Here is an 11,347-nt window from a genome sequence, read left to right as displayed (position 1 = left end):
GCGCGATGACCTGAAAGGTTCCACAACTAGGACAAGGGAACTGCAAACTGCAATAGAAATACCCCAGTAAACAGGATGCTAATTGGATTAAAATGAATAAAAAAGGAACGTTTTGGGAGGAGGATTAGCCAAGGATCACTGGAGAGGGGGGAGCAGCCTGAGTAACCCCTCCCAGGGTACATATTCCTTCAGGAAACGGCCACCCCAGTGCAGCCAGCTGCAGAGGAGCCAAGGAAGGGACCAAGGATTTTGACAGGGACATCTGTGTCCAAAAAATGGCCCAGTGCTTTGGGCACCAAGCACAGAAACTGAGGAGGCCTTGGTGTCCCTTCCTTGCTGAACTGCCACCCAGCAGTGGGGGGGTACACAAGTCTTCCTCCTTTGGTCCTGCCAGCTCATATTCTGCATTTGTGCATGGGCAATAAGCCCCTCCTGGACAGCAGACTGGCTGCCAGGCCCTGCAAGAGCAGCTGTCTGCGCGGAACCCACCTCCTTCTTCAGGGTGTATAATCACCACCATTTAAAAATCAAACCTTGGGATTAGAGCAGACATTTGAGTCTTGGTCTCATTATGGATTAGGTATTTAGGCCCCTGAAACTGGTTACAGTGACTCTGATGTGTTTAGGGGCTAGTAAATGCATCTGTTTTCTGTCCCTGCCCATACCAAAGGGACAGAATGTGACAGCTGCTCCACAGCCACCATCTGCCCTGGAAAGCAAAGTGTGGGTGCCTGCGGGCAGGGGGTGGCTGTTAGTCCCTGAATAGAGGCGGGTGACTTCATGGCACAGCAACAATTTACCAGTAATGAACCCCGCTCGCCGTTTTCCCCAAGTGACCAAAAGACCAAAGACTGACCGGCAAACTGGTAGGTTTTGAAAATGGCTGTCAGTAAGAAGGTGTATCAGTGAGTCCACACAACACAGATAATAATCTCATGGCTGATGGTTTTAATCAGAAATACTCAGTCTTCATCCACAGCCACTCTATGTGCGCCTCAGCAAGCCATTTTTCCCCTGGGGGAAGCAGCATAGCGAAATGCAGGGCCCTTATTGGTCCCCCAGGCAGGCTGCCCCAGTCCTCTGATGCCCCAGGAGAGATGAGCTGGTGATTTTGACCAACGCAAGCACAAAACCAACTCAGTCTATCAAACTGGTGAGGGGAAGAGCCTCCTTTGGTGCAGCAGTCTACGTTGAGTCTCCTTCCCCGCTCCATCGCAATTAAACCCCAGCAGCCGCCTCAGGCACAGCGCTGCTGGGTGGCTGCCGCTGCTGGAGCCCCCAAGAGCCAGCTTGCCCCGGAGTCACTTTGGCACTGGTGACCAGCTTAATTCCCCGGCACGCTTGGCTGAGCATTCCCCACCCCCTTGCAACTGCCTCCTATTCCAGGAAGGAGTGCACAGGGTTTTGCCTCACTTTTCACATAGCTTTCAACAGCTCCAATGTCATTGCCTAGGCGACCGGGACGCTACTTGATTGTAGTGCAGTAAATAACATAGATCCTCAATCCCAGGCCGCTCCTGTCCGCGGGAGACCTCCGGAGGAACTTGAAACGCTCGGGAAGCCAAAGCAGGTAGGAGGAAAAGAAAATGACTGAAGGAAACCCCTTGCTATTTTTGTGCGTGAGTTACTCAGCACGACCCTCTCTCGAGTGCTCGAAAATGCAGCTGTAAGATGATTTGCAGCTCCTTTGCTTGTAGGCTAGTGACACGATATTAAAGTGTCTTGCAAAGTTTGCTCCCAAGTGGCTTAGATCTGGAGTTAGAGCACTTGCGGAGAAAAAAGTGGCCAAACCTTGAATGGGAAAAGCAGAGGTGGGGCCAGGTACTGGCAGGATGCTGAGGCTGGTTGCCTGCTGCCAGGTCCCTACGCAGGGCTGATGCTTGGCTGACAGGGAGGGAGGGAGAGTTGGCTGGTTTAGCCTCCTGCCCCATCATGAGTTGCCTGTCAATGACTCTGGCCGTCAGAGAGGATTTCTGTTGGACCTGCCTGCTTCTTGGAAAGAAAATTGTTAATAAGCTGCTGGACCCCAGGGAGGTCTCCTGAGGTTCAAGTGTGCTGCAGGAAAGCTTGCTCACTCGTTTTTGGACACTTTTACAAGCCTTGTTTTGCAGGTGTGAATTTAATAATCTGGGACAAATGAGCAATAGCACAGGCTAGTGTTGGCATCTTGGGAGCCATCAGTGTTTTGCAAACTTTTATGTGCTGGGGGATGGATGAGCCTGATGGTTCTCATTTTGCAGAGGAGAGAAGGTCCAGGGGCCAGTTCACAAGACATCAAGTAATACACAGCAGCTTGGTGTGAGACTTAGAAATGGCTCTCAAAAGCCTTCCTCTCTCAGGATGGGCCAAGAGGCTTTTGGAATTAGGAATAGCCCCATTATACAGGTTCTCTGCATGTATTTCCCTTTAAGGTGGCTGTAAAATGCTGTCACATTTCATTCTGGGCTGTTGGAGTGACAGGATAGTGGTTAATACATTATTGCTAGGTGAAATAGCAATGCACATTTCTAGGTGTCTAAAACCAAGGCTTAGATTTAATGCTGAGATCAAAGATGCACATTCCAGAGAGTGCAGAAACTCAGCTGCCAGGCATCACTCTCGGCAAGGCATCAGCCCCCTGCAGTACCCTCCTTATATTGATGAAAGAAGGAAGTTGAGTTTATAATAATTATAAGAATATATTCAGACCCTGTGGTCAAAACACAAACCGTCAGCTGAATGAAGCATGGTTGAATATATGCAAGTTCATCTGCTCTGCTTCTCCAGAGAGTCATTCTCCCTTCTCGGGATGGCTGTAGTGGGCTTTGGTGCATGCTTTTCATTCTGCTTCTGTCCCTGGGGCTGGGGGAGAAACGGCTGCTTCAGCTGGGCTGGGGTTGACTTGGCATCTCAGACATAGCCAAAGTCACAGCAGTGGGAAAAAGACTGAGGACACTGAGCGTTTCCATACTAATCAGTGGAAATCACTTCAGTGGCAATTTACAGGGAGGGTACGTGGCCAGAAGGAGCTGGCCCCGGAGCGAGCCAACCCGCTCCCGCAGCTCCAGAGGGGTGGCAGCCCCCACCTTGGTGCTAAGCCGGCAGTGGGCTGAGCTGAGCCCCAGCGCAAGCGAAGGTGGTGGATCGCCGCTTGGTAGGGTTTATCTCTGTAGTCTTGGCCTCTTTTTTCCATGTGCAGTTTCCCTGCAATGCCCTGACTAGCAACAGAGGGAAGCAGCAATCCAGCGAACAGTGGAGCCGGCTTGGGGAAGCACATGGAGAGCAGCTTTCCCAGGTGAAATCTGGCAAATCACGCCAGCAGCCTTGGCACCAAGCACCAACCACCCTGCTTTGCATGATTTGGTCTTTCTTCCCCCAGTAGCCTGCAATAAATGTGGTGTACATCCTGTGGCAGCCCTCGTGCCAGCCCTGCCAAGCATCCCACATCGCCTCCCTGCTGTGTCAAGGCAGAGGGGACAGAGGACCTCTTTGCCCTTCCCTGGGCAAAGAGATCTGCAGTTTAATAAGCAGGTTTGGGTCTCTAGTGTTAAACTCTCCTGGTGGGGGTTTGGCTAGAGAACTCTTTCTGGCAGAAGTCAGGGTGATACCTCAAGTTTTTCTTTTGGTGCTGTGAAGCTGGGGACGTCAGGGAGCTGACACAGTTACAACAGAGGCGAGATAGTCTCCAAATGGACCAGGGGGGCTGGAGGTGGCAGAGAAGCTGAACCTGAGCTCTGGCTGATCATGAGCTCTGCCACTGCTGATGTGTTTAGCCCCAGGTCATTCACTTCCCAGTGCCATTTACATACCCCATAGGCACTGGGAAGGTAGTTACATCCCAGCCATTTGTAATTCTTATTTAGCAACACAGAATTAGTCTCTAAAGCTCTCCCTAGTTCACCTTTAATTTAGCTGTGCCACAGGGCCTCCACTGCTTCTGATGGTGATGGTGTGTCCTTTCCTTCTGCTGGACCTCACCATCAGAATGCTTTCCCAGCTTCCCTGAATGTGACTGCCTTCACTGTTCATTGCATAATGGGACTCCAAATGGCACCTCATTTTTCTTACTTTTTCTAGTAAATGACGTTGTCATCAGCGCCACTGCCAACCTTGGGGAACCCTATTTGCAAAGGCTTTTGTGATTCTTGCTCATTTTAGATGCTCAGCCATCAGGCTGTCATTCTTGCAGCAGAGGTACTTTCCCAAGATGTTGGATGATCGCAGCAGCAGGGATGTGCATTAACAACACCCACAGCCTGAGCTTCTCTTTTGTACCATGGAGTTTAGAGCACAAATGTGAGAAGATACTGGCCTGGCTTTGCAAGTGCTGATTGTGCTTTGAAAGAGAAAGGGAACTTCCAAAACGCCCTTAAAATATTCAGATTTTTTTTCCTTTTGAAAACGAGTGCAGCCACGTGGTTAGAGCTGGTGTCACCCATCATGACCACGCAGCCGGGGCGGTGCGGAGGTGCTTTCACCACTGAAGGGAAAGGCCTGGCTCCTTCCTGAAGCTGCCGCTGCCCTGGGCCAGGGAAAGCAGCATGGAAGAAGGGTAAGGCCACTAGCAGTCACCTGCCTCAGCTCTGAGCTCTCCTTTTCTCAAAGCTGCCATGTAGGTCCTTTCCTTTCTCTGTGTGTCACATGTGGGACGAGGAGGGATGGGAGGACACAGACTCTCACTGCTAGCTATTCCGCAATGACACCCATGGGGAATGAGCCCTCCTCTGCTGTGGCAACCCCTCCTGGAAAAGCATCTGCAGATGTCTTGTCTTGCAGATGCAGCAGAAAGCAGCTCGCAGCATCAGCTGTCGGAGGGCACCACACTGCTTTCGTTTTAACTCCTGGCCCCTGCAGCCACCCAGTCCCTGGCTGATTCAGAGGAGCCCGGACGACCCCGAGCATCACTCAGAAAGCTGCTGCCCTCATGCTCGGCGGCTCAAGCCCCAAAAGCAGGAAGTTCTCAGGCTTTCACTATTAGATGTCAGTACCAAGTTGAAATGAGATGCTAACACTGGGATGGGTCAGAGGCGTAGTCAGGTGGTGCCTGGGGCACATCCATGTCAGCCAGGGCAGGGAAGCAGCCCCACTGCAGGTAAGGGAGGAAGAAGACGATGGCATGGCGGGGCTGCCAGCAGAGGAAGGCAGCATGGGGATCAAGATGGCTTCGCAAAATCTGCCGCTCTGGCTGCTGGGGTCAGAGAGGTGCTGGGCACAAAGGGAGAGCTGCGTACTTCCTTCCGCACTTGCAGGAGGCCAAGAAATGTTGGCCAGGGGCAAGGGGAGCCGACTGGATTGAAGATGACTCTGCTTGTGCCTATGCAGTAGCATTCAGAAGGCTTTGGCTGAAGAGTGGGCTTTCCCACAGACTTCCCGTATGCAGTCTCGGATAAACTGTGCTTTCTCCCATTAATACTTTCTTGTCTGCAAAGCAAAGGCAATGTTCCTGCCTCACTTTATTTGGGGGGCATCATATTCCATTCAATAAAGTTTGCAAGCTGCTTAGAAGTGGGAAGGTCGTTTTAATGTCTGAACAAGTAAGATTTAGGATATCTGCGTCATGGCTTCACTAAACTTGCAGTATGCATCTGGGTGTCTTATGGATTTGTGGGCATTTGCAACTAGAACTTCCTGAGAAAAATACATTAGCCTGTTGGCAAACGATGTTCCTGGGATAAAAGGTGCCCCATGCCCAAAATGCACAAACCAGGATCAGAGCTGAAGGGCTATCTATCAAGATAGAGCACAGGCAGACTTTTGAAGTGAAGTGGGCACTGGTTCAGGATGCCTGAGCTCCTGCCAGTGCTCAGAGCTCCTGCAATCCTGCTTTTTTGGCACACCTTGCTCAGAGCCAGTGGCACCCGCAGATGTTTCATGTACCAGTCCATGGGGTATACAGCCTGTGGCCTGAGTTTGTGGCACTGCTGTGATTCAGAGACAGGAATGTCTCCCGCATTCCCCAGATTCACAGAGGTGGACTTCCACATGCAGAGCAGAGCAAAGATGACACCATGCAGCCCAGCAGCCTGGACCTGGGGCTGCAACAAGGGTGCACTGATTCTTGCTGCAAGATTATTTTTCTGCCACCTAGCTTAGGGTTTCAGTTTGATTCAGAGAGCTGGTACTCGAGAGTTTGGTATCACTTTGTCTAACCAGAGAGCCCAAGATGTTTGCTGAATGAAGCCAGTCCAAAGTGATTACTAAGAGCAGTTGGGCAAAGCCTCCCCAGGGCTGGGAGAGCTGTTTGTAGCCACACTGAAGCACACCGTAAACATCTGAAATGGGAGCCTTGAGTCACAGGATGAGTGCTTAGCAGAAATGGGCTGATGTCCCAATGCCCTTTCCAAAACACCCACATATTTGTAAGAGCACTGGCCTGCGACGTCATCACCAGAGATACCACCCCTACGGGAAAGCCTGGCAGTTTTCTTTTGTTATCTGTAGTCCTGGTCTGCAGTGAAGGTGTTTCCAGTCACCTCCCATCCTGTGTATGCTGTCTTTCCGTGCAGCAGACTCCAGGGTAGGCTAAGCTTGGGTCACCCCTCCTGCACCCCACTCCTTGCCTGCAGCTTGCCATGGGGGTGAGGGGCACGGTCTCCCTGGGCCTTCTGGGGCTCTGGTCCCTGTCGTGCTGCAGGGAGCAAGGTGGGACACTCCTGCCCTTTGCCAGCCATTTTGCTGACATGAGGTGGCTCTCCAGCAATGCTAACCTTGCTGTTTCTTTTTACCCCTAGAGTGATTTATCCTTTGTCAGACTCCCCCTCTGCAAAGATGTCCCAATCATCTCCAGCTGATGAAGGCACAACATTTGAGCACCTCTGGAGCACACTGTAAGTGGTGGTTGATCATTTGCCTTGAGGTTTATTCTGAGTCAGAAGTGACCCTTTCCTCTGTAGTCTGTGTTAGCACCTATTATTGCTGTGGCCTGAAAGGAAACAAGTTTCTTTCGCATGTTCCAGTTGCCACATATTCCTTTTCTACATTGAGAGTTTTGCTGCCAGACTCTGATCTCTCTGCTCAGACCATTTCATTTGCCAAACCCTTTTGCCCTGGTGGCAGTAGGCAGTTCAAAGATGGTGGAGTGTGCGTACCCTGAAAGCAGAGCCCCACAAACCTTGTCTCCAGGTATTGGACACTGTTTCTGAAAAGCCACAGCATTTTTGATGCACACATTAAATATAAAGGCAGGAGAGCTGCAAATTGCAGCGTAGCATTCCTACAGCATGGATGCCCTCATGCACATTGGAGGTCCTTACTGGGGCACGCTTTCTCTCACTCAAGGAAGCAAAGGTGTTCGGCGAGCAAAAATGCCTCAGCAGCAAGCTGGGAAAGGGAGCCACTGACTCGTGCTTGTGCAGAGGAGAGCAGCTGGGCCACATCCTTCATGCCCTGCCTGCTGAGGAGCCCCACTGGCCACAGCAGCACCCTGGGGACCCTGCCCATGTCCCCATGGGCACATGGAGCCAGCTCTGGTGAGCCGCGGCTGAGTACCAACACACCTGCCTGCTTTTCCTGAACCGTGGCACTAGGAGCTGGCATTGATAGGTGATTTTTTGATGCGGTGCTCCAGGACCACACGGAGATGGTGTCAGGGTCAGAGTAAAGGACCCCTTTTGGCTGGGACCCTTGCTTGGGGTGTGGTGGGAGACACTGGCGCCAAGCCTGGGAGGATGCATTCTTACTTGTTAGTCTTCACTCATCAGGTCATGAGGCTTGGTGACTGCCCAATTAAAATGGATATTTTCTAAAATTAAGCGCCAAGTCACACCAAGACTTTTGCAAGTCTTCTGGCCTTTGAGCCTCACACTCTAATCAAAAAAGGAGGAAGAACTGTGCTTAATTTTATCCTCTTTCTTCCTTGGTATCCTCTCACTTAAAGATATCCCAAGGTGACAGGTACACTAAAGCAACCAGATGGATGAAAAACTTCCCAAATCGCTGGTTGCTTTACCCACCAGGCAACAGTTTGAGCAAAACCTGCTCTGCCATGTGAAAATAAAAGCAGAGGATGGAGGAAGAAGTCAAGAAGGGGACAGGGATCAAGGGAATTGCAGGTTGTTGTGTGGTTGTGGTGCAGGCTGTGCTGGAGAGCTGGAAGGCTGACTGTGCACATCACCTTTTTTGCAGGGAGCCAGACAGCACCTATTTCGACCTCCCTCCATCCAACCATACAGGCAGCAGTGAGGTCTCCAATCGCACAGAGGTCACGATGGATGTCTTCCAGATGAGAAGCATGAATGACTCAGTCATGGTGAGTGTGCTCAGACTGCACAAATGGGAGCTGGGGTAGGAAGTGGGATACTTGCTGGTTCATAAACCAAACACAAACACAACAGGTGCAGCTGTCATTTGTGCAGGGTGTGATAACCTGTAATTGACTGCACCCCAGGATTGCAGCTGGATGGTGCAGTGGTCAGTATAACAGTGGCTACTTATTAATAGATAATATTGCTGCAGGCAGCAGCGGGGACTCCGTGCTGAAACAGCAGCAGAGCCTGAGTACCTCAACAGGAGGAGAGAATAATTTGCTCTGGTATAAACACGACGTGTAGTAAAGCCGTTTGTAAGCTGCTGACAGTGCAGAGCTGCTGGAGGGGCAGATCACACTCCCAACTCCCAGCTCTGCTCCCGCCACATCCCCAAGCATCTGTGCCATTGCCCTTTCCTCCAAGAAGCTGGTGTGCCTGTGTCTAAGGCAAAGCGTTTGAAAAGCATAGCGGGTGTGTGAGACATCTGAGTCACTTCTGTGTGTTTAGAGCCCTGAGCAGGGCAGCCTCCCAGGAGCATACCTGAAGCAGCTCTGGCTGTTGGCAGCGTCTCCCTCCAGAAAGCTGCAGTTTCCCTCCTCGCCAGCTTGCATCCCCTCCCCCAGCCCCCTTTTCCCTCGCTTTTCACTTGCTTTCCCTCCCTTCCCTGGCCTTTGTCTACAGCGGGCAGGAGCCTGGCAGAGGGATCAGGCAGGGCGGTGGTGCTAATTGGGGAGCTGCCCCTCGCTGAGCTTGCTGTCGCCTTCCTTCTTGTTCCCGCTGTAACCGAAGCTGAGCCTGAGGAGCCGGTGCAGCCCAGGGTGCTGCCAGGGCCACGCAAGCCCTGGCTTTGCAGCACTCTGCACACAGCGGCTGCACACAGGCAGGGCAGAGCCAGCTCCTGGCCCTTGCTTGGGATAATGAGCCGGTAGTAAATATTTACGTTGGCCTGGTCGTGCAACCAAGCTCTGCGCTGCTGAGCTCCCAGTGAGCCGCGGCCAGCTCTCACTGGCTGGCATCACCGAAATGCATGGCAGGGTGATGTGTAAATAAATACACAGATAACATGATGCCACCATCCTGAAGGAAAGGCAAGACACAGGAGCCACAGCAGAGGGGCTGCTCAGCCCTGCTGTGATGCCTGCTGCTCATGGTGCTCAGCAGTACTGGAGCGGATGTGTGGGAAGCAGCAGGTGTTGTGGCACCCAGCAGATGCACCGGTGCAGATGCTCGGTGGCTGTGAGCAGACCATCAAAATGCTCTGTGACCTGCCCTCCAGCCAGGCATGATGCTCCCCCTCAGCATTGCATGGGCACTGTGTTGCTCCTACAGCTTGCTTCAGGGTCTCGTGGGAGGAGTTGCTGTAATTAGATGCGAACAATTCCTCAGCCACCCTTTTTGCTTAGAGATGACAACTTTAGGACTGGTAGTTTGTGCAGTGCTTCAGGCTTTCCATACGACACCATCACAGACCTTCTTGTGCATGGGTGTGCATGTGCAGGCCACTGCTGGGCAGTGGGTGATGCATGCTGGTTTTGCCATTCAAAATGTGCCACATCACTCTTTGAACTGCTTATCTGCTTCAGTATGGAGCCCCGCACAGTGGGGTCTGGCTGAAGGAAGCACCATTCCCCCATCTGCCTTGAGTCAGAAGGAAATCAGCCTGGTCACTCCAGATATCTATCTATCCATGTACCTGTATCTGTCCATCTAGATATCTATCCATATCTGTCCATCTAGACATCTGCCTGGCCATCTATCCCGATCTATCCCTATCTAGCACCTAGATATCCATCCGTCCATCCACACCTACCCATATCTACCCATCTAGATAGGGATAACGCCATATCTCTGAGATACGGAGCTATCTCAGAGTCACTGCATCACCCAGTCGATGCAAGCACAGCCACCTCGGTCTGCTGGTAAAGGGTGCCAGCCAAATGGGTTTCCAGCCCAGTGCAGCTGCAAGTAGCTTTGTGGAGTGGAGTCTGGCTGGGTTTGATGATGGAGCTGGACCCCCTCTCTCCCTGCAGTGGGAATGGTTGGTATCGCCTAGTCCATCACTGGGCAAGCTGGGGCCTGCCCTGTGCTTTAATGAATAGTCATGAGGGACAGAAGGGGTGGGCCCCGTTTTGTTGTTGGATGCAGCTAGTTGACAGAACTAAGGGAGATGAAAAAAGCAAAAAAGCCAACACACAACAGCACACGGGTGGCCAGCGCAGCATCCCTGGCGCTGCCCGCCCCAGCCCTGCTCCCGCGCTCCCTTGTTCCACCTGCCTTCCTAGCCTGGCCATCCCCACCGCCGCCCCGACCCCATGACTGCCGTGGTGGGACGCTTCCCAGCGCTCTGTGAATCCCGAGACAACTAAAATGCTGTACATTAGTGACCCGATGCAGCATTATACCACGGTAGGTGCTACTTGTTATTAATGGGGTTTGCCTTCCTGCTTTTATTTGAAATCGGCCTCCGCTGCGGAGGCAGCAGCTGGGCACGTGCTCCGGCTCTGTCTGCTGAGCTTTCGTGCCTGCTGCTGCCTGGGATGCACCAGGGGCTTGTGGTGTAAGCCTTTCCCTGTCCTGTGGCTGCACAGGGGAGCTGTGGCAGCTCCAGCCCCAGTCATGCAGGATAAGCTGTGCCAGTGTGGGATGCTGCAGCCTTGGCGGCTCGGTCGGCATTCCTCTCTTGCTTTGCCTGATCTGATGCTTGCAGAGCCCAAGGTGTGATTTAAAGCTTTGGTGCGAAGGGGTGCAGGCTCCCTCACCCATGTATGTGCAGACAGGAGCGGTGTTAGCTGGAGCATCCATCCGAGGAACGCCCTGTGGTGCGGGGCACCACCAGCACCAGTTTGCCTTCCACTGGGAACCTCCTCAGCCGAGTTCATGACATGCACCTGAGCCCCAGGCAGGCTTTCCTTCCCTGGTTTAAGGTCTCAAAGTCTCAGGGAGGGTAGAGTGGCTGAAACGGTACCTGTGCTGCAGGTGATACATTTTCAGCCTTGTCCTCAAGCGCTGAGGTTGCTTTCTTAGTCAAAAGGGGTTTGTGTCTGCTCTCTGGCATTAAGAAAAGGTAGATACAGTTAGAGATAGAAAGGTGTGGTGTTGCACTTCCTGACTAGAAATTACTT

General features: G+C 52.3%; 1 protein-coding gene across 2 annotated transcripts in view; it reads left to right on the top strand.

Annotated features, from left to right (window-relative positions):
- Positions 1 to 4,420: 4,420 nt before the first annotated feature.
- TP73 (tumor protein p73) overlaps positions 4,421 to 11,347 on the top strand; it is a 31,614-nt gene continuing 24,687 nt past the window's right edge. For both annotated transcript variants that reach the window (XM_055799545.1, XM_055799546.1), the window contains exons 1-3: positions 4,421 to 4,531; positions 6,711 to 6,806; positions 8,104 to 8,227. In XM_055799545.1, the coding sequence (XP_055655520.1) occupies positions 4,521 to 4,531; positions 6,711 to 6,806; positions 8,104 to 8,227 (231 nt within the window). In that variant the 5' untranslated portion in view covers positions 4,421 to 4,520. The remainder of the gene's footprint in view (positions 4,532 to 6,710; positions 6,807 to 8,103; positions 8,228 to 11,347) is intronic.

This window comes from Falco peregrinus, chromosome 3 (genome assembly GCF_023634155.1).
Source record: "Falco peregrinus isolate bFalPer1 chromosome 3, bFalPer1.pri, whole genome shotgun sequence".
NCBI lineage: Eukaryota > Metazoa > Chordata > Aves > Falconiformes > Falconidae > Falco > Falco peregrinus.
The sequence above is the reverse complement of the archived record's forward strand: the minus strand, read 5'-3'. Positions and strand labels throughout refer to the sequence as shown.